The sequence below is a fragment of the Cydia strobilella genome, chromosome 9 (genome assembly GCF_947568885.1).
Source record: "Cydia strobilella chromosome 9, ilCydStro3.1, whole genome shotgun sequence".
NCBI lineage: Eukaryota > Metazoa > Arthropoda > Insecta > Lepidoptera > Tortricidae > Cydia > Cydia strobilella.
This window is the reverse complement of record NC_086049.1, coordinates 418,539-444,813: the sequence shown is the minus strand read 5'-3', so window position 1 is coordinate 444,813 and position 26,275 is coordinate 418,539. Positions and strand designations below refer to the sequence as shown.

The following is a 26,275-nucleotide window of genomic DNA, read 5'->3' as shown; positions in this document are numbered from 1 at the left end:
GCCATGAGGAACCTTCTGGATATAAACAGGGCTCAAGCAGGGCCTGGAGGCCTGAAGTAATACTATGCTCTCCTGCAGCGGATCCCTTCCGGGCCGGGTAGCCACGCAGCCAGCGCCGTGCCCGCCGTCCCTCCGCCGACCACGATGAAATCCCATGAGGAACCTTCTGGATATAAACAGGGCTCAGGGCCTGGAGGCCTGAAGTAATACAAACTATGCTCTCCTGTGGTGGATCCCCTCCAGCCTTTAGCAGCAACACGGTGCCGGGTAGCCACGCAGCCAGCGCCGCGGTCCCTGCGCCGACCACGATGAAATCCCATGAGGAACCTTCTGGATATAAACAGGGCTCAGGACCTGGAGGCCTGAAGTAATACTAACTATGCTCTCCTGTGGTGGATCCCCTCCAGCCTCCAGCAGCAGTACGGTGCCAGGCAGCCGCGCCGCCACCGCCGCGCCCGCCGTCCCACCGCCGACTACGATGAAGTCCCATGAGGAACCGTCTGGAAAATGCCGGCAAATTTGTCATTAACTTTTTTTGACTGAGGAGCTTTTTTTGTTGGAACAATTTAATGCAAAACGACGTCCAATGTATTTTTTTACAAATAAAATCGTAATTAGAAAAAGTTGGAACAGTGTTTATTAAGCGTGGTCTGCCTAGTCCCTTAAGAGAACTGTTTTACAACATATTTTCATATAAATTTGACGTTTATTGTGACACTTCCACACTCTTATACCTCTCGCGTCGAATGATGCTCCGTATCATCATTAGGGTTTTTTTTAATATGGAATAGCTGTCACGTAAAATGGTTGAAGACATTTATTGGAAGTTACAGCATAATCATTTATTTACAAATAAAAAACAGGCCAAGTGCGAGTCGGACTCGCGCACCGAGGGTTCCGTACTTTTTAGTATTTGTTGTTATAGCGGCAACAGAAATACATCATCTGTGAAAATTTCAACTGTCTAGCTATATCACGGTTCATGAGATACAGCCTGGTGACAGACAGACAGACGGACGGACAGACGGACAGCGAAGTCTTAGTAATAGGGTCCCGTCTTTACCCTTTGGGTACGGAACCCTAATAACATTAAAGTAATAAAAATACTACAGAGCTAACTTGGCCCGAGTTATAAGTGCGAGTGAAGAGACCTTAGGGCCACTTGCAGCATCTCAGTAACCCGGGGTTAACTGGTTAAACCGTTAACCCAGTGTCAAATTGTACTGGTAACCATGGTAACTCCAGGTTTAACCGGTTAACCTCGGTTGTGATGGTACAAGTCGCGTTAATGATATTGTCAAAAGTGCGTTCATCGTGAACGTAACCGGTGTGGCGATAACGTCCTCTTTGACGACTTTGACTCGTATGACAAACGGAGTAGAAATATCGCAATTAATACTTGCCTTGAATCCAGGCAACCGTAGTGTCGAATCAGTTTTGATGAGTAGCGGTAATGGAATGTAGCCCGATTTCTATGATGTGGTTAAAAGACCTTAGAACCTTCCAAGCAATGCCCTTATTTTAAGGGCAACCCAATACGTAACTTAGCGTCTCCCGACCCGAGCGTCTAATCAACCCTATGATTGCTGCTCGACGCAACGTTGGCCCAATGACGGCTACCGCGTTTAATTTCGCCGCTAGGGGCGCTAATAGTGTAGATGAAGGTCTTTCAAAATGTCAAATGCATAGAAGTTTTGGGGGTTTCATGCTTTTTTATCGGGAATTTTCACTCCTTAATCATAATTGTAGTAAATATTTGTCCATCTTTGATTAATCATGGTTTAAAAAAGTGTCAACTAAAATATATGCAAAATTAAACAGGTTGAAAAAAGGGCACATTTAGACGTTAAAATACTTTTGTGTATATTAGAACGTATTAGACGAAGAAATTTTATAAAATAAGCATAGAAGAATTTAGAGATCTGTTATCTGGACCTACATCTACAGTGGCACCAACTGGTGAGCACTAAAACGGTAGCCCATATTGCGCAGCGACGCCATTTTCCATAGCGCTGACTAGACGCCGACACCCGAAAGACGCTATTGTTGGGTGGCCAGCATTAAGTGTTAATAGGTACTGTTCTCACTCTGTACAGTAGCGTCCGGTAACCACGCCTCCCGCACCAGACACTGCGAGGCCGCGAAGAACTGCAGCGCCGCCGCCACCGCCGAGCCGACGTCGCCCCCGCCGCCCGCACACGTAGACATTTCTACACCCCAACATTACAAAATTCATGCAGTCGAATGCTTGATAGGCAAGCCAGTATAATTATTTATTTATTTTATTTATTATTATTCGGAGATCCAACAGCTGTTAACATGTCTATAGGTTTTATAAATATGATACAAAAAGCCAATTACAGGTTCTCACACTTCTCACCAGTAGCTACATATTAACAAAAACAATTGGTGGTTAGCACTATTGCACGATTCCTACATTTACACGGCAAAGCTATAGTAAACTCATAATTCGAAATTAACTAAAGAAGATACACAAAGAAAAAGAAAAAATACAGCACAATGAAATTTCAATAAGGCATTATTACGTTTTCACCCGTTAATTTGAAAGTTACATTTATTAGTGTTTATAAGTTTTTTGGCAAAAATTTCATTTTTGGTACAAGCTTTTATCGCTGACTGTACTTTTTTTCCACAGGCAACTAATACTCATCGAGACAATTCTAAAAACCCCAAACACAATTAGGTTGCGTTATTTTATCACAGAGTTCCTATGGCCACCTCCTGTCTCGATCATCAGATCAGCTCGACGGTATAATACCATACTTCATACCATAATATTGCATTGTCACACATATGATATGTATGCAAATTTTCAGCTTCATCGGAAACCGGGAAGTGGGTCAAATTTAACTTGCAAGATTTGACCCTTACAAACATTTTACATACATATTACATACATACTTACATAGGTACATTGCAAGTTAAATAAATGCTTAGTAATAATAAAAACTTTCAAATTAAAAATTCTGTTAACACACCAATCAATCTTCGGCCCGTTTTGAAGCCACGGCCTTATCGTCATCAATACGTCATCGTCAGTGATAACCATCAGCTGATATTCATTACACAACACTCAACACGTTATAAGGACTGTGACATATAGGGTACCAGAGCTACAAGTGTATGTCCTCACAGGACGTCATGGGCTGACTTACCCGAATTGATTTGTGACAAAATACGGGCCTATAGTTGCAACCGTGCACGGTGCCAACATACCCACAATCCCAAATTAAGCAAAAAAACTTTGATCCTACTTATCTATTACTTATTGTAACTTGTTTTAATACCGCCAAGGAGAGATTATTTAGCAGCCAACTATGAACAAGTGATGCAAACGATGTCGGCGGATAATAATCAAACAAGTCATCTGAATGAGACTACCGCCTGGCGAGACTTTACGCAAAATGTAAATACAGCTGTGAGTTTGCATGTGCCACTGAGGCCTTCTAGAATTGCTAATAATACTTAATATGAAGCCATGGGTCGGGCCTGCAATATTAAAAATGATAAAAGAAAAAACTAAGTTGTGGGATGCGTATATACTCAATAAAACTAACAGGCGCGATGAGGAACTTTATACCAAGAGAGCACGTCATTATAGATGAACAACACTTTGATATGCACGTATCAGCTATTTTAAGCTGCCTATGCATTCGTATATAATAATAATAAGCCCGCAGGGCAGCTTGTGGCGAGCTGTTGGGGAGTGACGACCCTACGGACCCGAGTGCTCCAGAGAGTCGGTCGGGGTCTCCGTCTCCGGCGTGCCTTCGTCGGTCGGAGTGGACCCCAAGGGGACCCGCAGGACTCTCAGCTCTGGCTTGCCTTCATTGGCCGTCCAGAGGGGAGTCGTAAGAGCTATATGCTCCAGGGGTGGAAGTGAAAGATGCATGAGACGCGGGTAGAAAGCGGCGCACACCTCTCGACACCCCTGAGCCGCTCACACCGGTGTTGCTCCTGGTCGTCTTCACGACGGCAGTTTCAGGGGCCCATCTAGTCAGCGGCAAGTCACCACCTGCCTCGATAACGTGTTTTAACATTGTTATGGCAGGTGTCCGGACTTCTTTACAATAGCCCAGTCTCATTGTCCACCCAAACTTCAATCCATAGACCAGTATACTGTTCACTTTTTCTACAATAGGCCCAATGCCTGCTGCGACCGGTTCATGGGTGTCTATTGTTGGGCCTGTGAACGGGTTCCAGCAGGCGTTCTACATGACATTAAAGCTCTCCAAGGGGCCTCTACGTGTTGGATCTATATCCCCACGCAAGCCTATCAAAAGACCGGGATGCATAGGCCCGTGATATCCAAGGAGATACAAATAATAATAATAATAATGGTTTTCGAGTTACAACCCGCTGACGACACGCAGACGAAAAGACAGACAGACGGATAGACAGTGGAGTCTTAGTATAGTAGGGTACCCTTCAAATACGGAACCCTTAAAAATGTATTACAATTGAGATTAACAATAAAAAACAAGTCTATTCATAGTTCGTGATCAGCAACGCAGGCTTCGTCAAGTGCTTAAAAAAACAAATCAGCTACAGAACCCCAAATTACCAGAAACACATACACATTTAGATTTAGGTACCAACAACTAAAAAAATTTTGATTTTATTTATTTACATACAAGATATATACAGTGGTACTACGTAAACGAAATTAATAACTAGCTTAAATCTAAAATAGGCCCTGAGGCATTGTACCAAGGATGCTGGCGGCATTTCCCCGCTGTATCGCAATGCTGACACGTTGTGCGAGAAAGCCGCCAGCTCTTCGGTCACCAGTTACGTCAACCAGCGCTTCGCGATTTCTGCACTCTAAAATAGTTATACCCTGACCAGGAATTTATTTATTTATTATTATTAACAATATATTTACCCGGAATATATGATCACGCGCCATGTTGCGGAATTTCACTGAAACTAATTTTTTCATACTATACTGAACTGTCACTCTATACATGAGAATAACAGCGCCCTCTTGACAATGATCATATATTTCTGCTCAGTCTTTATTTGAACGGGACAAAGTTGTTGTTTAATCTGTCGTACTAATATTGATACCCAAGCAAGCGATTCAAGCGAAAGATTCCAAAATTGAACCACGAGCATAGCGAGTGATTCGAAAAATGGAGTCTTGTGCGTTGCGAGGGTTTCAAGGCACGAGGGTCCAACAAATTTTGCCACCGAGTGAAACACAAAAATTTTCTCCACCAACACAAGGAAAATACTAACTGTAAAATATCAAACAAAATCAAAGCAAATCGATTCAAAATGAATGTTCTAAATATTTATCATTTAAAAACATTATTTAAAAGTCAATTCTATCAGCAAACATAAGAAAACAATCAGAACGTCGAGATGTATTATAAATATATCGGTAACCGAAGACAATATTATAAGAAAACAAGCAAAGTAATCAAATGTAAATTTTGACATTAACATTTGATTACTTTGCCTCACATGTGGATAAAATGCAGCTTTCTTAGTACTATTTAAGTGTATTATGAATATTATAATTTTGGATATTTTTAAATGAAATAAATATTATCTTATGGTAAAATATATATTTTATTTACATACAATATATACAGTGGTACTACGTAACTTAAATCTAAAATAGGCCCTTGAGGCATTGTACCAACATAGATAGATATAACCATCTGGATACAGTCTAAAGAAAACACGTGCCTCGAAAATCAAGAAAATTTGATTCTCGATCAGAGGGCGCCACTAGCTTTGACCTACTGTCGTATAGATGGCGTTGACGGTTTCGTTTGTTATTTAACAATTTTAACGCATATCAGTGAAAGGACATGGGTCAAATCATATAAAAATAATTAATGCAAATAAAAAAATCATTTATCCATATTTAAATACATTATATCGTATTTTTATAAATCTTCATTTTTAGTTTTAAAGTGTATCGATAGATGGCAGTGAATTTTCTGTGGTAACAAAATTTACTATGACAGTACCGCTCTATCTTATTATATCCCTCTTTGGTACCAAGGATGCTGGCGGCATTTCCTCGTTGTATCGCAACGCTGATACGTTGTGCGAGGAAGCCGCCAGCACTTCGGTCACCAGTTACGTCAACCAGAGACGCTTCGCGATTTCTGCAAACGACTTGTGCGCGCTGGGACCCCATGGACCTACAGTTTCAACTTTGAACGAAATGATACTCTCTACCGAGACTCTTATATTTATTACGTTTTAAAATTAAATTCATATCTTATTAGGCTATCAGCACTCGATGGCGGAGATAAGCAGATTGTTGGCAGTTCAATGATCCCGTAGTTTTAGGGTTCCGTTTGATACCTACCTACCAGACAGGGGTCAGTTAAGGTAAAAGAATTACTGGCACCTTTAACTTATATACTTAATACTAGCTTTTGCCCGCGACTTCGTCTGCGTGGAGTTAGTAATTTGCGTAGCTTATTTTTTACCCAATCTGCTTTTTATCGATTCCCCATACAAACTTCCACCCCCTTTTCACCCCCTTAAAGGATGATTTCTGATCAAACTATCTGTATCCTCGTAAGTCCCCGTGTACTTGTACAAGTACAAATTAAATTCGAGTTTGAACTCATATAGAAATAAAAGAAAGTTCCAAATTCAAAAGCGCTAAAATTGGCCTGGGACTTACGAGGGTATTCCAAATTTCAACTAAATCGGTTCAGCTCTCGTGCTAATATTGATATCCGAGCAAGCGAAAGATTCCAAAATTGGATCAGGAGCGTAGCAACCGAAATTTGGTTTTAAATATTTGATAAAAAAATTCCCTACGGATATTTAACTTCTCATTCCATAAATAACGACAATTTTACCTATTTAAGTGGTTAATTGAAGTAACCTCAAGATAGATAAAAAATTAGGTATGCTGTCTTGTTTACAAAAACGTATTTTACTTTCCTCGTATTCAAAATGAAAAATAGTGTTTAACTCGGGTGAAAGGCTTTTTTCAGCCTCGGACTATTGGCGCTCTCACTGCGTTCGAAAGGCACAAAAGGCTCAAGAGAGAGATACATGGAAATTGCTCCACCGACAAGAGCTGGGCTCTTAAATTGTGACGTTTTCAATCAAAAGGTACCACATTGTCGCTTGTTGATAAGGTTGATTTCTAATTGAAGCTATATGGAAATCAATAAGTACCCTTTTGGTTGAAAATGGCACAATTAATGATGATGACTGCGTTCGAGCGCCAAACTACCTCGGCAGAAATCATTTTCGTCCCTTGGTTAACAATCTACTATTATTTTTATCTATTAAACAATGACCATCCAACATTTCTTCGGTTTCAATGACGGTGCAGCCCTACCCAACCCGTCTACCTCTAACCTGTACTAGCGTCGTTTTATTGTCGTTGCTCATTTCTGTTTTTTTATAATTTTACATTTTTGATCATTAATTGTTATATATATATAAAATAACAATAACCTTGCAAAGCCTTAAATACATACAAAATCAAAACCAACTCACCTCAATCCAGTTGTCTTACGCGTCACGAGCACCTAACAGATATCAACTAACCGAGATTACCGAAAACGATGGACTTTTTTCATTGTAAGATTAAACTGATTCACCCGACAAACATGGCCGTTTTAGCAAAATATTCATGTTACATCTGTGTCATTTAACTAGTGTGAGATTTGCGCCAATGACAACAGTTAGGTGTGGTATGACAAAACTACCCACATATTTAATTATGTATTCAATGTTTCTATAAGTATCATTTCATGATATTAACAAGCAAAACTTAAGAAAATGTAAGGACATAGTATTATATAATCTGTGGTAAGGACTAAGATTTTCTTAAAACATATAGGTAAGTTTTTAAAAATTGAAGATTTGTAAAGTTTACAAGGGCCAATTACATCCACACTCGCTATCAGGCCTGACAGGCTGTATTGGCAGTAGGCTCTATGCCAATGATGTTTTTACTTTTTTTTTAAACGTTACATTTTTTTTTTAAACTTTATTTAAGAGCTTGTCACCGAGGTGAACATGTCGCTCCATAGAAAACAGCAATACAATGTTCTTACAATTAACTTAATCTATTAACAATAGCTTTTCGTACAAGCTGCAGTAGCGCCATGGCGGAGTCTGACAGAGGAGCAGCCAGAACGCTATTGCAGCCCCCGACATCAAACATAGTATTATGGCTTGAAAAAGCCAGTTGTATCCGAGCAGCTTCATTCCGGACACATTCCATTATAACATGGAACACGTCTTCTACTACATCACATTCATCACAATAAGAAACGTTACAATTGCAAATATTTAATTGATCGACTAAATAATTTATATAAATATTAGACTGTACAAAATATTGTTAATATTATTATTGCCACTGACTTATATACATGTCAGTGGCATATAAGTATAATGTAGTGTATACATATAGTTGGTCAAGCAAATCTTGTCAGTAAAAAAGGCGGCAAATTTAAAAAATGTAGGCGCGAAGGGATATAAATCCATAGAAAATTTGAATTTCGCGCCTTTTTCTACTGACAAGATTTGCTTGACCAACTATATATTACCTCAATGATTATTGCAGTAGATTTAATTTTATTATAAGTTTGTTATTTCTTATGCAATTTTATTGCCCGCGAGAACTGTTTAACTTTTTAAAAATCGGTTTGCTTTGGCTCGAGTTTGGAATGTTTAAAAAGTTAGGCTAAAGTTTTTGACTATTGATTTAGGAGTTCTTCGAATACATGTATCGATACATTGGATGAGAATTACAACTGAAGTCTTTGATTGGAATCTGTTTCACGTAGTACTCCAGTTTGACCGAGATATGCAGAACAGAATGGAAAGATAGCGACCCTTATCGATACTGATATGATAACGATACATAATGGCCCAGTTGCGATTGTGCAATTCAAGTGCACTCAATTACCATGTGGAATATTCGTATCAATTTAAATAGTAAATAGTAAAATTTAAATAAACCTGTAAAAACCATAGTTTGGTTTCTGGGAATGCCGAGGAATACAAAATTAATGAATTTCCCCAAAAAGTTTAAAAAAACTGCCAACAGGAACATATAGTTGGTCAAACCAAATTGTCAGTAAATAAGAACAAAAAAAAACTATATCTACTCATCCTTTTCTTTTGGGTGCTAGTACTAGTGTAAGACAAAGATAGTATGATTTTCTCTGTCTATGCTCAAAATGAGACAGTCCTTTGACAAACTAAGTATAGTAAATAGCAAAATTTAAGAAACCTGTAAAATGCGTAGTTTGGTTTCTGGGACTCTGCCGAGGAATCCAAAATTAATGAAAATACCGATGATTCGGTCAAGTTATGTTCAAATGTATGGGGAAGACAAATAAGTTATAGCCAGCATGAAATGAATGTAATACCTTTGGGTATGGTGCTTAACGCACACTAAATGATTATGATTATGATAGTGTCCGTCCCCTCCTCCTACATTAATTTCAAGCTGGCTATAATATGTTTATCAAAAAACACAATTTGACCGAATCATAAATATCGTGCATCTTTTTAATTAATTTATATCGCAAATGAAAGTGACGCATAAATTTGCGCAGGTACTACAAGCAGCCAATGCGTTTGAGCATAAAGAGTCTTAAGGCCCCTCCAGACTATGTGCGTGAATCGCGGCGCGACTTCGCGGAGAGAACATGTCGCGACGTTGACGTATGATTCCACACTCGCAAACTTCACGGCGATTTCGCAGTTTGGTTCGCGCCAAGATGGCGGAAAAGCATCAGCTGATCGAGTTTAACTGCTAGTTATCTATGGCATCATACGTGATTTAGCTATTTTTCCATATTTTTTTTGTTGTAAAACCGTAAAATATAGCCGCTTTATATAATATTATTATTATTTATCTTGTCACATATGAGTCAAAATAGTGTGTAATGTGGAGTCTTGCCAATTCGCGTTTCGCGCCTCCTTTGACGCGGGCGAATAAACCGACAAAAAACAGGGAACTAGGCGCGAAGGCGTGAACAATCTGCGAAATCGACGCCACACTTACGTTCGCGGCTTCGCGCCGTGATTCGCGCATGAGTGTGGAGGACCCTTTGCATGCGTGTTCACCTTCAAATAAACCCACTCTACATATTAATTAGGTCATTGGTGCAACAACCAAGCTGATAACGATTCATTTTGTATTGAGTCATTTCCGATGAGTTTATTAATTGCTCTACTTATCAACTAACCTAATTTGTTTACATATTTATTACTTAGTTGTTTTAGAACGGCGAGCCCAATTGTCCATTACTACTCAGTCTGTGGAGCCGGCTTGTCACTGTCAAACGTTTACCGTCATCCATGTTTACAATCAGATCAGTGATAAACAATGCATTTTAATGGTTAAAATATATAGTTCTACGCATAATAACAAAATAATAAATAAAGTTATGAATAAGTGCTAACTTTAGACATTATTTATAACTAAGTGCCATTTATAAGAACGTCTAAAATGAGTGCCAAATCTTCAGATCCACGAGACGGAGCCCGTTCCAGATCTCCCAGCCGCCCTAGGCCTGCTGCACGTCAGTATAAGGAAGAAATTATAGTCTGCAATCCGCTGAAGTCCCTAAGTGATGTCTCAGAGTTTTTGAACAACCCCCCGGTATGGAGGTCTCTCTGTATAGATTTGCGACCGCATAGTGATATGGTTATTCGAAATTTGGATATTGTACGGCAAAATCAGGGTTCAGATCATGAAATAGAACTGGTGCGACCAGAGGCGTTCTGCCATTTTGACCTAGACAAGCAAGATGTTAAGAGACATAAGAGGAAAAACTTGCCCAAGACTTTGGTGTGTCATGACATGGCCAATGGATATCACGATGACTGGTAATTTTTGTTGTAGATATTTTATTCGTTTTTAGGGTTCCGTACCCAAAGGGTAAATACGGGACCCTATTACTAAGACTCCGCTGTCCGTCTGTCACCAGGCTGTATCTCATGAACCGTGATAGCTAGACAGTTGAAATTTTCACAGATGATGTATTTCTGTTGCCGCTATAACAACAAATACTAAAAACAGAATAATATAAATATTTAAATGGGGCTCCCATACAAAATTCGTGATGTTTTTGCTGTTTTCTTCCGTAATGGTTCCGAACCCTTCGTGCGCGAGTCCGACTCGCACTTGGCCGGTTTTTTTTTCTTCATTATAATAATTACAATAAGCAAATTAGTTTAAAATTATCGAAATTGCTACTGTATTACTTGTGAATATTTCCTTAATTTTGTTATTTCCTTACATATTTTTTTTACTAAAGTTGTCCTCCATCATATCTAGTAATTAGTGTTAATACATAAAATCTTTATAAAACTGATTTATGACATGTATTTGAACTTTATTTCTAATTTAATATAGGGTTTCAATTGTATGTAATTTTGGACACAAAAATAATGAAAAACCACAACTACATACAGAATTGTGTTAATACTTTATACACAATTTTGACAATAAAATATTATCTTATGTTATCTTATCTTCCCAAATTATAAAGAAAAATTAATTGAATTCAGCCTTTTTATGAAAAATACATACTTTAATTTAGTTAGTAAATAATAAGACATTTGCAGTAACAAGTCATTTTATACAGATATTATATCTCATCTTATGCATTCTATTTTAATGAAAAATGAAAATGAAAAATATGGAACCTTCTTTTAAGTATAAAATATACTGTGGCAATACAAGCAAACCTGTCTTTATATGATTAAATAACATTCAATGTGTGGTGAAGAATGTTGTGTTTCCCTGGTTGCAGAGTTTATTTAATCCTCATGCCTTCAAACCCTCACAACGCTTGAGATCCCACTTTTCATAACACTCGCTATGCTCTTGGTAGAATTTTGGAAGAGTACCAATATCATATAAGCAGGAAGAGTTAAACAACAATTTTGCACTCTTGTAACACAATATACTTTATTCAAATGTTAAAAGTACAAAATTTATTAATTTTGTATTAAGCAGAAATGTCTACGTGCTATTAAGTCCCACCCAAGACAGTGAATTTTTCCACTTTTAATTTATTAAATTTATCTTTTGTAGGGTGAAATCAATCAATCAATCAATAATTTATTGCAAGAACATAGTTGTATTACATAAGGTGATAAACATTTAAAAGAAGCATGTCTTATGTTCTACCAGAGAAGGCATGCAATATTTACAATACTTATTTACAAGTACAGTAAGACACGAACAACACTACCACCAAAATATTATATATAGAATAGAATAAAAATACTTTTTTTGGTGTAAAATATAAAACTTAACCTATTACATCTTATTCTAATATATTCTAACACCAAAATGGATGCCACTCAGCATACGCCGATGACTAAGATCACAGACAATATAACTCCGTAATAGATGGCCACAGTCTAACTAGAAAACGTGCCTCGTAAAAAAGCAGAAAATTCTATTCTCATTCAGATGGCGCCACACCTTTTAGCCGACTCTCGGCCAGATGGCGACACGGGTTGATACTTAACACATATCAGCAAAAGAACATGGTTCAAAATGGTCATTTAGCTTTCTAAAACTTTTTGTCTCGTGCCGAAAGATGGCAGTAAATTTTGTAAACGCATAACATGACATCGTAATTTTAAAAAAAACGGAAAACGGAACATTGAAATGTTCCCTTGGTAATTTCTGCATTGATAATATGCGCATTTCGACATTTTGGCTTTGTTTGAAACAAGTTTGAAAAAATAAAGTGCCAATCAACGGTAAAACAGGTGACATTGACACCTAACGTCAAATCGTCAAATTGCTTTATAATCTATGTAGGTGACATCTTATATTTAGCGCCATCTGTTATAACATATTGACAAAAATTGGCTGGGTAAAAAGCTACCGTAACGTGGTGAACGCCTGTGAATTCTGAACGCAAAACGCAAATGCAAAAGGACGTAACTCCATAGAAAAGAACTACTAGGGCCATCTAGTGAACTGAGAGCAACTTAAATAGTTGGTTACACAATTGACTTAGACTGTGGCCATCTATTACGGAGTTATATTGTCTGTGCTAAGATATTTAACCATGGCGCTGGTTTTCAGGGCAACCAGGGAAACGGGAAAACACAATAAAATAAAACCAAGCTAACATGTGGGAGAAAGTGGGTTTGTGCTTCGAACAATTAGAGAGTAGGTGAACTGCTGGTTTATTACCATTAATGCTTTATTTTAAATTGATTAAATGTGTTTCCAGCAATATAGATGGTACAGGCAACTATGAGGCGTACACATTCTACAACTGGGCGGCGGTGGACATATTCTGCTATTTCAGTCACCATTTCGTGACGGTGCCGCCGCTGGGCTGGATCAACGTGGGGCATGCCCATGGGGTCAAAGTTATTGGTAACAGTTTTTAGCTCTTTACTTTAAATTAACTTTGACTAGGGATAGGGATGTTGACATGAATCGCGAATATATAAAATGTTGTTTTTACCATAACAGGGAATATTAGAATGTTGAAAATCATATTTTGTAAGTGTAAATATGCGTGTTAAATTAATTAAAAATAATTAAAAAGTATTTAAAATAATGCCCAGCATCATGTGACTGCAAATGTAAATCGGAGCGCAGTTGTGAGAAACACGCACAGACAAGTTGTCTCAAGGTGGTGAGGACCACCAGGTCAGTGCCAGAGGTGGCACTGACAGCAGTTTGTTTATCACATCGTTACGTCATCAAGATCACGTGACAGCTTGGAGCGGTTTTGCGCGAAATTTAAACTAATTAATGTCGATTTTTTTTTGCAATAATTACGTGTCTATAGCGAGGTTTAGGAATATATGGTCTTTGAGGTCGGCCGTGGCAGAACAGCCGAAGTGACACCCATCAAACTAAACGGGGCAGACCTCGAAAGGGTGGACATGTTTAAATATCTTGGGCACATAGTCACGGCAGACCTCAAAGATGATAAAGACATAGAGAGAGAAAGGAGGGCCCTGTCGGCCCGGGCGAATATGATTGCTCGCAAATTTGTGCGCTGTACCAGGGAGGTGAAAGTGACACTCTTTAGAGCTTACTGCACCTCACTGTACTCGTGCACTTTGTGACTTTCATATACGAAACGGGCCTACGAAGCCCTCCGCGTCCAGTATAATAACGCGTTCCGGGTGTTGATGGGGCTGCCGCGCTTCTGTAGCGCATCAGGGATGTTCGCTGAAGCCAGGGTCGATTGTTTCTATGCCACTATCCGTAAGAGGGCCGCATCCCTGGTGCGCCGGGTGCGCGCCAGCCCCAACATCATCATGAAGATGATAGGGGACAGGCTGGACTCCCCCTATTTACTATGCTGCAGTCGGCTACATGTGCCGTACTCAGATGACAACAAAAATAGTTTATAGATATAGATGTATCCCTAGGTTTAAAAAATACTAATACATAATTTAGAATTAAGTTTTACTAACCACATTATGAGTGTAACTTACTTGCAATAAATAAATTTTTATTAGACTAGCAAGAACTTGCATGCAATTTACGTTACATTGCTGACTACTAAGGTAAAGTGTATTCAAAATGTTTATCAGCTACCGCAATGTAATGAAAATTGCATGCAAGTTTTTCCTAGTCCAAACCTCACTTATCTATAAAATGAAAACAGTATCTAAATAATTGTCAACATCCATATTAACAAGGGAAAATGATATTTTAGTGTTGTATGAATATAAGGATTTTTTCTTACTGTACCTTATATCAAATTTACTACTTCATGAAAAAAGGCGACAAATTTAAAAAATGTAGGCGCGAAGGGATATCATCCCATAATTCGAATTTTGCGCCTTTTTCTACTGACAAGATTAGCTTGACCAACTATAATTCAACGCTTATCAAGATTTTCAATATTTTCAGGCACAGTTATAACGGAGTGGGGCGACGGCGCCGACACCTGGGAGGAGCTGCTGGCGGACCCGGAGGCGTGGAGGGGCTTCGCCGGCAACCTGGTCGCCGTCGCCAAGACGCTGAAGTTCGATGGGTACCTGCTCAACGTAGAGAACAAGGTGAATCTGGACTTGTCTTATAAATGAGGATGCCAATGATAAAAGATAAAGATAGAGATAAAATCAATCAATCAAGCGTCCTGGGGACGATGCCCCATGCAACTTTAGGTTTTTAATATCTGTATTATGAAATTTGTATTGTAAATGTTTGTTGTGAAATAAAGACTACGGAATCTACATAAAAAAAAAAAAAAAAAAAACAATTTATTCAAGTAGGATCTGTTGGATCGCTTTTGCATCGTCAAAAATCTACATTTTATCTTAAACGAAATTAATACTAAACTAGAAATAAAGCATGCACGCGCATAAAGTGCGATTACCTAATGGTAGTTACATACAAATTATACTTACCTACTTGTTGGCTGAATCAGCATTTAATGAGCAAGCAAAAGTGGAATGGGAAGTACAATACAATACAAATACTCTTTATTGCACACCACAATTTAAAAAAACCGTACAAGTGCGAGTCGGACACGCCCACCGAGGGTTCCGTACTTTTTAGTATTTGTTATAGCAGCAATAGAAATACATCATCTGTGAAAATTTCAACTGTCTAGCTATCACGGTTCATGAGATACAGCCCGGTGACAGACAGACGGATAGTGGAGTCTTAGTAATAGGGTCCCGTTTGTACACTTTGGGTACAAAACCAAAGTTAGAACCACACTGTTCTACCTTAGGGATGGCCTTAACCTTCAGTAACAAGTGCATATACTTAGAAAATTTTGACCTATGCCGCTGTGGCCCAGTGGCCTAATGGCACAGGCACCTGCCGCGATAGCAGAGGACGCTGGTTCGATTCCAGCCTGGGGCACTGGAGGCCTTGGTCACTTTTTCTTAGTATATGACTTTTATTTCAGTTTCTATATTAAATTAGATTTGTAACTTTTATCGATTTAAATCTTACAGATATCAATTTTTCTTAATCTTTTAGATAACGAAGCCAGCAGAGCTGGTTGAGTTTGTGCGCTACCTGCATAAGTTATTGCACAGTGAGATACCGGACTCTGTGCTCATCTGGTATGACTCGGTCACCGTCGCTGGGGAACTTGCCTGGCAGAATACTCTTAATGATAACAACAAGTACGTATAATGATGACACGTACCTACGTATATACAAAGAGGATATAATAGGATAAAGCCATACTGTCATAGTAAATTTTGTAGCCACAGTAAATTCACTGCCATCTATCGACACACATACACAACATAGACATAGTATATAAAACCATAGAGTAACTTATACTAGAGCGGTACTGTCATAGTAAATTTTGTAACCCCAGTAAATTCACTGCCATCTGTCGACACACTTTAAAACTAAAAATGAAGATTTATAAAAATACGATAGAATGTATTTAAATATAGATAAATGATTTTTTTTATTTGCATTAATTATTTTTATGATTTTGACCCATGTTCTTTCACTGATATGCGTTAAAATTGTTAAATAACAAACAAAACCGTCAACGCCATCTATACGACTGTAGGCCAAAACTAGTAGCGCCCTCTGAACGAGAATCAAATTTTCTTGATTTTCGAGGCACGTTTTTTCCTTAGACTGTATCCATCTATTACGGAGTTATATCTATCTTTGATAAAACATACACAAAGGTATTTTAACGTCTAAATGTGTCATTTGCATATATTTTAGTTGGCACTTTTTTTAAACCACTACCATTTATTGAGCGATATCTATTGTTTACCATGATTAATCTAAGATGGACAAAGATTTACCACAATTATTAATAAGGACTGAAAATTCCCGATAAAAAAGCTTGAAACCCCCCAAACTTCTATGCATTTGACATTTTGAAAGACCTCCAACACTAGCGCCCTTAGCGGCGAAATTAAACGCGGTAGCCCTCATTGTGATGCATATTCTCGCGCAATAAATTATAATTTAAAACTGATTTTCCAATATCACGGTGGGTCCTGTGATTGCCTCCTAAGACAGACAGACGTCGAGACAGTTATAACTGATTTCAGAGCATTCTTCGAAGCTTGCGACGGCATATTCACCAACTACTCGTGGTCGGAGCGACACGTGAGCGACGCGAGGAGAGCGGCCGGCGAGCGACACCGCGACGTGTTCGTAGGCATTGACGTGTGGGGGCGGAATTTTATAGGTGGTGGACAATTTAATACACAGGAGGTAATTATGTATACAAGTCATTCATAGACCTAGCATTACATAGATCTCTTCGAAGCTTGCGACGGCATATTCACCAACTACTCGTGGTCGGAGCGACACGTGAGCGACGCGAGGAGAGCGGCCGGCGAGCGACACCGCGACGTGTTCGTAGGCATTGACGTGTGGGGGCGGAATTTTATAGGTGGTGGACAATTTAATACACAGGAGGTAATTATGTATACAAGTCATTCATAGACCTAGCATTACATAGATCTCTTCGAAGCTTGCGACGGCATATTCACCAACTACTCGTGGTCGGAGCGACACGTGAGCGACGCGAGGAGAGCGGCCGGCGAGCGACACCGCGACGTGTTCGTAGGCATTGACGTGTGGGGGCGGAATTTTATAGGTGGTGGACAATTTAATACACAGGAGGTAATTATGTATACAAGTCATTCATAGACCTAGCATTACATAGATCTCTTCGAAGCTTGCGACGGCATATTCACCAACTACTCGTGGTCGGAGCGACACGTGAGCGACGCGAGGAGAGCGGCCGGCGAGCGACACCGCGACGTGTTCGTAGGCATTGACGTGTGGGGGCGGAATTTTATAGGTGGTGGACAATTTAATACACAGGAGGTAATTATGTATACAAGTCATTCATAGACCTAGCATTACATAGATCTCTTTGAAGCTTGCGACGGCATATTCACCAACTACTCGTGGTCGGAGCGACACGTGAGCGACGCGAGGAGAGCGGCCGGCGAGCGACACCGCGACGTGTTCGTAGGCATTGACGTGTGGGGGCGGAACTTTATAGGTGGTGGACAATTTAATACACAGGAGGTAATTATGTATACAAGTCATACATAGACCTAGCATTACATAGATCTCTTCGAAGCTTGCGACGGCATATTCACCAACTACTCGTGGTCGGAGCGACACGTGAGCGACGCGAGGAGAGCGGCCGGCGAGCGACACCGCGACGTGTTCGTAGGCATTGACGTGTGGGGGCGGAACTTTATAGGTGGTGGACAATTTAATACACAGGAGGTAATTATGTATACAAGTCATACATAGACCTAGCATTACATAGATCTCTTCGAAGCTTGCGACGGCATATTCACCAACTACTCGTGGTCGGAGCGACACGTGAGCGACGCGAGGAGAGCGGCCGGCGAGCGACACCGCGACGTGTTCGTAGGCATTGACGTGTGGGGGCGGAACTTTATAGGTGGTGGACAATTTAATACACAGGAGGTAATTATGTATACAAGTCATACATAGACCTAGCATTACATAGATCTCTTCGAAGCTTGCGACGGCATATTCACCAACTACTCGTGGTCGGAGCGACACGTGAGCGACGCGAGGAGAGCGGCCGGCGAGCGACACCGCGACGTGTTCGTAGGCATTGACGTGTGGGGGCGGAACTTTATAGGTGGTGGACAATTTAATACACAGGAGGTAATTATGTATACAAGTCATACATAGACCTAGCATTACATAGATCTCTTCGAAGCTTGCGACGGCATATTCACCAACTACTCGTGGTCGGAGCGACACGTGAGCGACGCGAGGAGAGCGGCCGGCGAGCGACACCGCGACGTGTTCGTGGGCATTGACGTGTGGGGGCGGAACTTTATAGGTGGTGGACAATTTAATACACAGGAGGTAATTATGTATACAAGTCCCTAGACGCCCGTGAGGGACAGAACATACGCAATGCGACAATATGATTGGTCGAGTAGATTTGTAGCCCACCATAAACCATACTAAATTTGCGGCGGGGAATAAAAAAAAGTGAGACTGTGACAAGGACAAACAATAACAGCGCTTTCTCTGCTACTCCTACTGAAAGATACATAAGACTATCCCGTTCGGTCATTTCCCCCCACCCCTCATGACCGATCCAGTTATACTAGATTCATGAAGTCATCTGACAGTAAATGTTTTCACTTTGGAATTATTCTTTTCTGGTTTGATCGTGTTGAAAAATATCTGAAAAAAACCCGTCAAGTGCGAGTCGGACTCGCGCACGATGGGTTCCGTACTATTACGCAAAAAACGGCAAAAAAATCACGTTTGTTGTATGGGAGCCCAACTTAAATATTTATTTTATTCTGTTTTTAATAGTATTTGTTGTTATAGCGGCAACAGAAATACATCATCTGTAAAAATTTCGACTGTCTAGCTATCACGGTTCATGAGATAAAGCCTGGAGACAGACGGACATACAGACAGCAGAGTCTTATTAATAGGGTCCCGTTTTTACCCTTTGGTTACGGAACATTCGGCAGGGTTAAAAAGAAATTGTAAAAATTGGCCGCCATCTTGAGTCTACATTAAAAAAAACCGCATCAAAATCCGTTGCCTAGTTTTAAACTTAGAATAAATTTAAAAGTGGAAAATTTACTGCCTTGGGTGAGACTTGAACTCACGGCCTCTGGATTTATAATTATATGGATTATTTACATGGATTTGGAATTTATTCTAAGCTTAATAGCATCGATCGCAGACGGTTCTGCTTGTTAAAAATTAATTTAGCCTAGTTTTAAAGATCTAAGCATACATAGGGACGGACATACATACAGAGCGGAAAGCTACTTTGTTTTATACTATGTAGTGATTCTCAAATATTCCTTTCCAGGCAGTAAAGATAGCCCACAAGCACGGGCTATCCCTGGCCATATTCGCGCCCGCCTGGACGCACGAGGCCCTCGACCCCTCCCCCTCGGCCTCCTGGCTCCGCGCGTACACACTGAGGGAGCGAGCGTTGTGGACCAGTGTGTGGCCGTTCTTGAACACTAAGCTGCCTAAAACACTACCGTTTAGTACGTCGTTCTGCACTGGGCTGGGAAGGAAGAGAAGATTATATGGAGAAGTTGGTATTTTTCAAAATTTTAAATATTTTTTTAATAAAATAATTGAAATTGAAATCTTTATTTCAGGCCTGTCGGCCCATATTCTGTTAGTTTACAGTTCTTAAAAATATATTAGTAAACACATAAATTGTAAAATGAATAAAAAAAAATTAAATTAAAATTATAAATAAATTTACTTCAATTCAATAAAATTTGATTAAAAATTACACATCAATTAAATTCCATTAATTTACATTAAAATTTAAAAATCAACCAAATTAAATCCAATTACATTAAAAATATAAATAAATTAAATTACATTAAAATTATAAATGTTAAAAACACAAATCACTTGACATATTGCCAAACCGATTTGACTTGCCCAACCCAGTGTTTTTGAATTGGACAGTCGAATCTGCCTGCAATCAATTTCTGCAATAATGTGAAGGTTTCTATTTTTTCTGGTGTTAAAACGATATAAATTATGATTACAAAAAAAAACATGCATTTAGTTTACACTTTCGATATACTGTTAATACTGTTATCTTATAAAAGGGTATTTGTATTTCAGGTACTAGGCCCAGTCCCATGGTACAACCTCCGCCACCAGCAGTACCAGCCCAACGCGACCCTCGGACCCCACGGATACACCCTCACACCCCTCCCTCCCCCACAAACCCCCCCTACAAACGACGAACCAAAACCGAAACCCCCAAAAAGATACCAACTCGAAAGCACAGAAGAAGAATCTTGTATCGAACTATTTCTAGAAGATAGTTTCACAGGGGGCGGTTGTCTTATAATAAACCCACTTAAACTTATACGTTTATTTCATTGTGATTTTTATATTGAGAATACTTTAATAGCCTGTGTGGTTACGAAAACTTTACCAGAATATGAAGATGTGTTTCTAAATATAGTTTTGACGGTAAAAGGTCAGGATTGGACAGAGTCTAGAGTTGTTCTAGCAGGGACGAGGAATTTGACAGAGCATGGAATTGACAATGCTTTGACAGTGTCTGCTGTGAGTGGAGAGGTGTTTAAGGCGTTGCAGAGGTATCTGCTGCTGAACCAGCCAGGGTTTTACGTGTCGGTGGAGAATGCTTATGGATGGAAAGTCAGGTGAGTATTGGGGGGGGCTCCCCTTGTCACAATATGTCAAATTTTCTCCGCCTCCCTCCCCCTAATTCAATTCGATTCAATTATTTATTTCGAATCATTTTGATCCATATAGTGTTAGTAAGTACAACAAAACTTAAACTAAACGTGTGACGTAATTAATGTATGACCTCATACGTGTTTTTTTGACGGTGATATGAACATTGAACATGTGTTTGTTTGTGGCAGGTACTACTCCATTCCCCTGGCGGGGCGGCGCGTGACGTCGGCGAGCGCCCGCGCGCGGGGCGGGGGCGGGGGCCGGGGAGGGGGCCGTGGCCGGGGCGGGGGAGGGGGCGGGGGCGCGCGGGGCCCGGGACCCGCGCTGCTGGGACACTTCGCTCTGTGCCATGTGAGTTCCGTACACACACCGCACACACGACCACATACTTGCAAACACAGGCTCCATCTACTATTTCTTTTTGGCTCTTTAAACTATCTTTATTTATTTATTTAATCTTTATTGCACAAAAGAAAACTTATCGTACAAAAGGTGGACTTAATGCCAAAAGCATTCTCTACCAGTCAACCTTAAGGCAAAGCAGAGAGATTGTGGGCGGTGCTACTACTACTAAAAAAATATAAAACGCTAAGTTAAAATTTAACATACATCTCTTTATATTTAAGCGTAAGCGTAAGTGAGATGGATGTACGATTGTGCGTGCTCGGGACCGCAGATATCATGTTTGTGAATTTTAATTTGTTGAATGTTTAAAAAAAAGTAATCGATGAATTCCCTCAAAAATAAAAACTGCGCATTTTCGTAGAAGCAAGGTCCATATTTTTATGTTTTGTGCATAAATTGTTACAAATTTAGTGTGATTTAGTCCTATGTTCGTGATTTTTTTCTATTGAGCGAAAGTCAAAAAATCAGGATTCGAATAGATGAAGTCGCTAGAGAAAATCCTCACGATTGCAAATAACATTTTGGGCAACCGTGGCCGTGTTGCATAATAAACTACAATCCGAAAAACTCATTGGTACGAGCCAGGGTTTGAACCTGCGACCTCCGGATTGAAAGTCGCATCACGCCCTTACCGCTAGGCCACCAGCGCTTGTTTATTTTAGCAATATGGATTGAAAAAGACTATATGGGTAAATAATTAATTTTGTATCAAGCAGAAAGTTTGCGAACTATTAAGCTTAAGCGAGGTTTAGACTAGCAAGAACTTTCATGCAATTCTCATTATATTGAGGTATCTGATAAACATTTTGAATGCAGTTTACCTTAGTGGTCGGCAATGTACCGTAAATTGCATGCAAGTTCTTGCTAGTCTAAACCTCGCTTTAGAAACAAATTAAAAGTGGAAAATTCACTGGACTTGAACCCACGACCAATGGATCGCTAGCCCAGTGCTCTGCCATCTGAGCCACCAAGACCGTATCCAATACAGCGAATATTTCCACTGGTATGGTTCACCTGTTAAAAATATTTTCTTTTTGTTCCAGAAATTCAACAATACGGACTGAAAGTGCGACATAATTTAATTTAAGCATAAAATACTCCCAAATCATTAAGACGTCAATTACCTGTATATAATATATTATTATTAATGTTCTGAGCATTTATTAAAGTTACCAATTAAATAGTTTAATTTTTTATAATTTGACTGTTTTATTTTCGGCCCCTTTCTACAGTGATTTTTCATGGTGATTGAATGGGGTTGGCAACTGTCAAAGGTTTGCAGAGATGGCGCCATCATAGCTTGCCCCTTTTTAGGGTTCCGTACCCAAAGGGTAAAAACGGGACCCTATTACTAAGACTCCGCTGTCCGTCTGTCTGTCTGTCACCAGGCTATATCTCATGAACCGTGATAGCTAGACAGTTGAAATGTTCACAGATGATGTATTTCTGTTGCCGCTATAACAACAAATACTAAAAAGTACGGAACCCTCGGTGCGCGAGTCCGACTCGCGCTTGGCCGGTTTTTCTATGAGATTTGGCTTAAAGGACTGGCATCCAGGGCATTAAAAAAACATAAAATTGACACAGTTCTAGGGATTGACAGGGCAAGCTATGCTGGCGCCCTCTGCTAATTATTTCGACCCGTCCACCCCATTGGATTGTCATGGTGATTTTTCGGTGAAAATTGGTGATTAAATTGAGTACGTGTCGATGTGGAGCAAATGTAAAGGGCCCTCCACACTCATGCGCGAATCGCGGCTTCGCGCCGTGATTCGCGCATGAGTGTGGAGGGGCCTTAAGGTGGTTCGATTTTCATACAAAATTCAATCTGCTTTAATTAAGGCACTACACACTATTACTACACAAATATTTGCTCATTTATCTACTTTCGAATATTCGTTTGCGCTAAATTAATAGAAAAACTTTGTTTCATACAGAAATCATACATAAATCAACGTAATTTTTTCATCAATTTTACGTATGTGTGTGTCACAAATGTCGTGTACAAATACGTTGCGTGCGGCGTTGCCGCTCTATGACGTTGGCGGCGTTGCCTGGCCGACCTGGCAGGATTTGCAGTGCCGTCATGTTTAGTGCATTTTTATTTGACAGTGTTGACACTGACACATAGGGTCATGTTTATTGTGACTTATCAACATGGATACCTACATCTATGCTTATCAATTTGTTTGTATAAATTGAAAATGATAGCAACGTCTAAATCAAGTTACAAAAATCATCGGTGTTCTGGTCCGCGAAAATCCAGAAAAATTCAGACTCAATTGAAGCGGAATTCATGATGGTGAAGTTTCGTAAGGTAGGTACAGTTTCATTCCTTCATTGTACATTGTAATTTTCTCGTGCCGATCTTTTTAGAAAATAATTCTCACTTCTTCCGTAATGGTAGCATAAGCAGTGAACAATACCTATATAATGTAATTATTACTGTTTTGGTTGCCGAATAGTCAATGTGTCACTAACTCTAGGTTTTTTTAGGTATTGTGCAAAATGAAGAGGCATTCTTGGAAATAAAATGTTTTCCTTCATTAGCCAGAAAAAATCAGGACATCCTCACTGCAATAAAGTAAAATAAAACATTTCCTGGGGATGAAAATTATGGAATTTTGTCTATGAATGAAAAACACAATTATTACTAGGTAAGTAAATGATAACTTTATTAGAGTCCATATTATTGCATCATCTTTCTTCCTATAACATTAGAGATTTTGTGCTATCATGATATTATTTTTCTTTCAGGTACAGGGACAACTACGGATAACAAATATGAAAAAATGTTATTTCATTTGTTGTGTGAATCCATCTACACCAACAAGACATCCACTGCTGGACATAGGCCTCCCCAGGGATCTCCACAACGACTGGTCTTGCAAGACCGGCCAAAATATCGAGAAATAAATAATATAAATAAACATGATAAATATCCCGTTTTCTATAATAGTTATAATTAGAAGGCCATGCAATGTTGTTCTACTGTTACTCACTGTACCTACTTGAATCCAAAAAAATATATAAAAAAAGTTTTAATTTTATTTTACAATTACTACTTTATTATTAGTACATTACGATACAAGTGCGAAAAGTAGGAAATTGGCAACGAGTGGCGATAAATTGAAACACGACCGAAGGAAGTGTTTTAATCGACACGAGTTGCGAATTACCTTTTCGCACGTGTATTGTACAACTTTTACAGTACATAATTATGGCCCTTTACATTTTCGACATATGCACGTATTGTATTAATTACCGCACTAGGGCGGTAACGTATATGTAGCACCATATGTACAAAAAAGTATTTTACAGTACATATGGTGCAACTTTCTCGCCCTAGTGCGTAAAGAGCACTTTTCATGCATATGTCGAAAGTTTAAAGGGCCATATGTACTATGTACTGTAAAACGTTGTACGATACACGTGCGAATAGGTAATTCGCAACTCGTGTCGATTTAAAACACTCTCTGCGGTCGTGTTTTAATCTGTCGCCACTCGTTTCGAATTTTCTCTTTTCCGCACTTGTATCGTAAATAAATGTTTCAAACTGCAAGGGTACGATGATAGATCTCAATTCAATATAATTTTGCAACATTTGGCATTATTAGGTTATAAATTGTATGGAGATGAAATCTATCATCGTACCCTTCCAGTTTGAAAAATACTATAGAGGCTGGGCAGTAAGGGATTGCTTTACTTGTAGAACTATATTTAGCGCTTTAAAAAAAAACTGATACCTGACACTTACAAACCTGGACTTCCTTGTGCTAGTGCTACTAAGAATCGTCAGTATTCTCCATCCTTTCTGAGTTGGAAGAACCCAAAAAGGTGAGATTTGTGAAAGTCAGGTTTTCAATATATGTGGCGTTTTCAACCAAACGGGTACCTACTTATTGTTGTCATATTTCCATAAAGCTTCAAAATGAAATCGACAACCGACAATGTGGTACCTTTTAGTTCAAAACGTCACATATTTTTATAAAACGTTATAAACTAATTTATTATTAATACTGAATATCTGGGAGAAAAAGGAAACATAAGTAAAAACTCAAAAACGCTCGTTTTCCCAGAGATAAGACCTAGCTAGATCGAACCCCTTACAGCAAATTTCATCGAAATTTTCCGATATCACTGAAATATATTTCGGTTATATCGGAATCCGACAAGAATTCGAAGAATAAAAGGTATAAGAAACATAAGATAACACAAAAAGGACAAAAAAAGTACCCCTGACGTTCCAGTCTCGAACCCGAATCCTCTTGCACGTATTTCCACGAACATACCGCAACACCATTGCAGCATACTTACACTTTATGAAATTGTCTACTACAAGCATCACGGAAACACTGTTTGAATGTGTGAGTAATAGTAGGAAATAGCATGACAGAAACACTCTGTCGACTTTAAAAGTGTTTTTTGCACTAATGAAGTATTCAATGTTTATTATAATAGTTCAATATTTATGTAAAGAGTGCGCTAACCATACTTTTAAGTATACAGATACCAACACTATTCCGCAAAAAAATAAAACCTGAAAATTTGCGAAAGTGACGCCATCTAGCGGGGTTTAAGCTTTGGGTAACCTAGTCGAACCACCTTATCTTCTCTCACACAGTCCACATTGCCTTTTCCTATGCCTTCCCTCCACCCATCTCACAGAGATCC

The 26,275-nt window shown here is 39.3% G+C and overlaps 2 protein-coding genes across 3 annotated transcripts in view; one reads left to right on the top strand and one right to left on the bottom strand.

Moving 5' to 3' along the window:
• LOC134744017 (ecdysone oxidase-like) overlaps positions 1-7,666 on the bottom strand; it is a 46,941-nt gene extending 39,275 nt beyond the window's left edge. For both annotated transcript variants that reach the window (XR_010128062.1, XM_063677650.1), the window contains exons 1-3: positions 7,510-7,666; positions 2,088-2,210; positions 379-500 (exon numbers count right to left, since the gene is read on the bottom strand). Coding sequence is in view for 1 of the 2 variants with exons in the window: in XM_063677650.1 (XP_063533720.1) it covers positions 379-500; positions 2,088-2,208 (243 nt within the window). In the remaining variant the exon portion in view is untranslated. The remainder of the gene's footprint in view (positions 1-378; positions 501-2,087; positions 2,211-7,509) is intronic.
• Positions 7,667-10,317: 2,651 nt separating this feature from the next.
• On the top strand, positions 10,318-22,665 carry LOC134743973 (uncharacterized). Its single transcript, XM_063677603.1, has 9 exons — positions 10,318-10,866; positions 13,242-13,390; positions 14,891-15,039; positions 15,974-16,122; positions 17,026-17,191; positions 19,824-20,057; positions 20,609-21,159; positions 21,385-21,547; positions 22,645-22,665. The coding sequence occupies exons 1-9, from the start codon at positions 10,487-10,489 to the stop codon at positions 22,663-22,665; spliced, it is 1,962 nt and encodes a 653-aa protein (XP_063533673.1). The 5' UTR covers positions 10,318-10,486.
• The last annotated feature ends 3,610 nt before the right edge of the window (positions 22,666-26,275 follow it).